Here is a 3,355-nt window from a genome sequence, read left to right on the forward strand (position 1 = left end):
TTCAAATATTTATGCATGCTAGATGGTCATGAATCAATGCTTTATTACTCACTTGAGTGGGATTTGTCATCTTTCTTCAATACATTTGTAGTAGTATTTTATAAATGTACTAACCCTTAAATGTGGTTAGTAATAACATATTTACAAATTTCACAAAACTCTTAATTACATGGGGAAAATAATTTAAAGCGTTTGGTAGTCATATTTTTCTTATTCAAACTTTCATGAAAGAATTAATAGGTAAAAATAGAGTTCAAATACTACTATGCTATGCGCTAAAGTAGTGTTTAATTATTGCCTTTAGAATAAACATATTGAGAATAAAAACATGCTTGGAAAAAAAGGATAAACATAATAAGGACCCTAAAACTATCGATCTTAACGATCATTTCTATGTTTTTAATATAGAACACATGAATGATGCGTTATAAACGATTTTTAAGTAAATTTTGTACCAAATAATACGTGCACATATGTAAAAATTTTATAATTAATATATACACCATAATACCAATTAAATCTACAAAAACAATAGATAAATCTCGAATTGCAAATGGATTTTAATTTATATACCTAGTAATAATTTTAAAGGAAAAAAAAAACTCATGTTGGCATTAAACAAGCTATCATAATAATTTATTAGTTCTTTTATTATTCGTTATTATTAAAAAAGTAAAGATTTGGAGCTATATAGATCCAAATATATATATAGCTGTAGCAGCCTCTAATTACTCCTTCGATTGACAATAATCTTAGACGTATGATTTGTTAGACTTTTATAATTTAGATTTAAGATAGTGTATGTTTGCTTGACGTAAATTGCATGGTGTGTGGTATAATCTTAACTCAATGGTCCTTTTCAACTTTGTTTTTAACTTCTCTTCATTGTCAACTAGACTCAACCTAACTCGTTAGAAAAAAAAACAAAACAATATATCATATTCAAATGTTTCAATTTTAAATTGATTCAATAATATTGAAGATCTCTAGAATGGTAGAGAAGCATCACATAAATAATTGTCATGCATGCCCCTCTCTATATATATAAGTATGGTCCAAGTCAATGAATTTAAAAACCCTTCATTTCATCTCTCTTTGTTATTATATTATATCCTTCAAAAATAGTGACTTTTCACTCAAAATAATCTTCTTCTTTTTGGGAAATTTCTTGTTCTTGATAATCACATATATTATTAATTAACACAATGGGGAACCTCTTTTGCAAAGGGTAAGTGAAATTATGGAATAATTATGATCAACATTTTTTTATTACTACACATATATTTTCTTAATATATTTTGTGACATTGAATTATTATTGAATATTTTTCAGGAAGAATTATTCAAGGTGGAAGAGGAGGCCAATGATGAGTTTCATTCATAACCAAGCTTCTCCAACTCACATAGGAATAAGAACGGTGGAAGCTGAAAATGTTTGCAACTTTTCAACTCATTCGGATCTATGTATCTCCATAGCTACTTGGAATATGAATGGCCAGGTGCAGATAACAATTCTAATTTAAACAAGTAAGGTTTTTCGTTTGAAAAAAAAAAAAAACACTTTAATTATATTGTTGCTAGTAGTTTAACTTGAATATAATAAGGGTTATATTATTATATGATCGGTTTTAGAAAATTTTCAAACGAGAAACCAAATATATATGTTATGAACTTGGTTTGTTGTTTTTTCATGTATGTTTTAATTTAATTAAATTGTGAATATTATTAGGTTTCGTTTGAAGAGCTGGCAGATATGGTTGGTAGCAACCGGGAATTTGAACTTTTAGCAGTTGGATTGCAAGAAGCTCCAAAAGAAAGAAAAGTTGCAACACTCCTCAAAGAAGCTCTACATGAAACTCACACGTAAGCCATTTTTTTTTTGGAAAAATATAGGTAGACAATGTGAACAATGGATATATCAGATACTCATTTCACTAGGTTTGCGGATGGTTATTCTAATATTAAGATTTAAGTGGATAATTTGGAAGTGTAGTGTGTTTTTTTTTTATTGGTGGTTATTCATGTTGTTCAAAAAAGTTATTGATTACCTAGCATAACCTTTTTTTTTCTAAAATTAAGATTGAGACTCGAATTCAAGACCTCTAAGTAAGAAATGAAAGACTATATTATTTAAGTTATAGTTCGTTGGCCACACGTAAGCCATTATTATTAGATAATAACTCAAGATATACTATATATAACAATTTAGTCAAAATAAATCAAATTATTTAATAGTTGTCAATTATATATAATTTTTTATATAAGACATCTTAATGTCAATAGTTATCTTATTATTTTTAGACTTATTATGTTACATCATCAACATTTTTTTAGCCAAGATTGAGTTATTAATATAAAAATGAAAAACAATGAAACCAATTAATTATCCTAATGAGTGAGAAGTTAAGAGAATTAAAATGAAATTATTAGCTATGTATTTAACTAAAAATTATTGACCACCTATTATTATTTGGTAGATTTTTTTGTTTCAAGTACAAAAGCCTTAACTTTTGGTTCGGCTTTAAGATCGAGGGAGATAGAACTTAGAAGTGTGGCGCAATAAGTTGTGAAAGTTTATCCAATTGTAATGTGTTGTCAACTTCTGATGAGTGATGATGCACCTTACATATATGTTCATACCTTATGCCATGCACCATGTTTTATATATAGTATAGCTAGAAGAATCTATATCTATATCTATATCTATATCTATATCTATCTCTTAATAAGTGTCATGTTACAAAATGCAACTCTTGGAACTTCACTTAAAAAGAAAAGTATATAAAATCTTGTATTATTAATAATATCTTGCACCTCATCATTACATGAATTTACAAGCACAACAATTATTGTTATTTACAGCATTATTCTGTCATCATCAAAATTAGGACCATCTTTGATTTTCTTTTGTTTGTGTACTAACTAATAATTAATGTTCTTCTCTTTTCCATCATTGTATTTTTTTTTTCTTTAAATGAAGCATGATAGGTAAAGTAATAATGGGATCTTTGCAGCTCTACCTATTTGGGCCATCAAATGCAAAAAGATCTTCCATTACAGGTACAATATTCTGACCCTTATGCAATACTAAGGAAAAGAAAATAAATATACTAAAGGGTAACTTTTTTTTAAGAAATTAATTAGTTGAATAATAAAAATATTTTTTTAGCATTTTTTATTAGTGTTTTTTTTTTTCTTTTCAAAATCATGCTACTAATATATGTAATAGTTTTTACTATATGCAGAATTGAAGATGGACAAACAGTCAATTGGGGGATTTGGAGGAATAATTGGAAGAAAGAAAGGAGCTGTTGCAATCCGAATTAACTACAAAGGCATTAGAATTGTTTTCATCT

General features: G+C 27.1%; 1 protein-coding gene across 1 annotated transcript in view; it reads left to right on the forward strand.

Annotated features, from left to right (window-relative positions):
• The window catches only part of LOC107648582 (type IV inositol polyphosphate 5-phosphatase 11), a 4,674-nt gene continuing 2,343 nt past the window's right edge, over nucleotides 1,025–3,355 (forward strand). The window contains exons 1-5 of the mRNA XM_016352394.2: nucleotides 1,025–1,228; nucleotides 1,333–1,498; nucleotides 1,729–1,862; nucleotides 2,980–3,059; nucleotides 3,245–3,355. The exon at nucleotides 3,245–3,355 is cut by the window's right edge and continues 12 nt beyond it. Coding sequence (XP_016207880.1) covers nucleotides 1,206–1,228; nucleotides 1,333–1,498; nucleotides 1,729–1,862; nucleotides 2,980–3,059; nucleotides 3,245–3,355 — 514 coding nt within the window. The 5' untranslated portion in view covers nucleotides 1,025–1,205. The remainder of the gene's footprint in view (nucleotides 1,229–1,332; nucleotides 1,499–1,728; nucleotides 1,863–2,979; nucleotides 3,060–3,244) is intronic.

The sequence above is a fragment of the Arachis ipaensis genome, chromosome B06, assembly GCF_000816755.2.
Source record: "Arachis ipaensis cultivar K30076 chromosome B06, Araip1.1, whole genome shotgun sequence".
Lineage (NCBI taxonomy): Eukaryota > Viridiplantae > Streptophyta > Magnoliopsida > Fabales > Fabaceae > Arachis > Arachis ipaensis.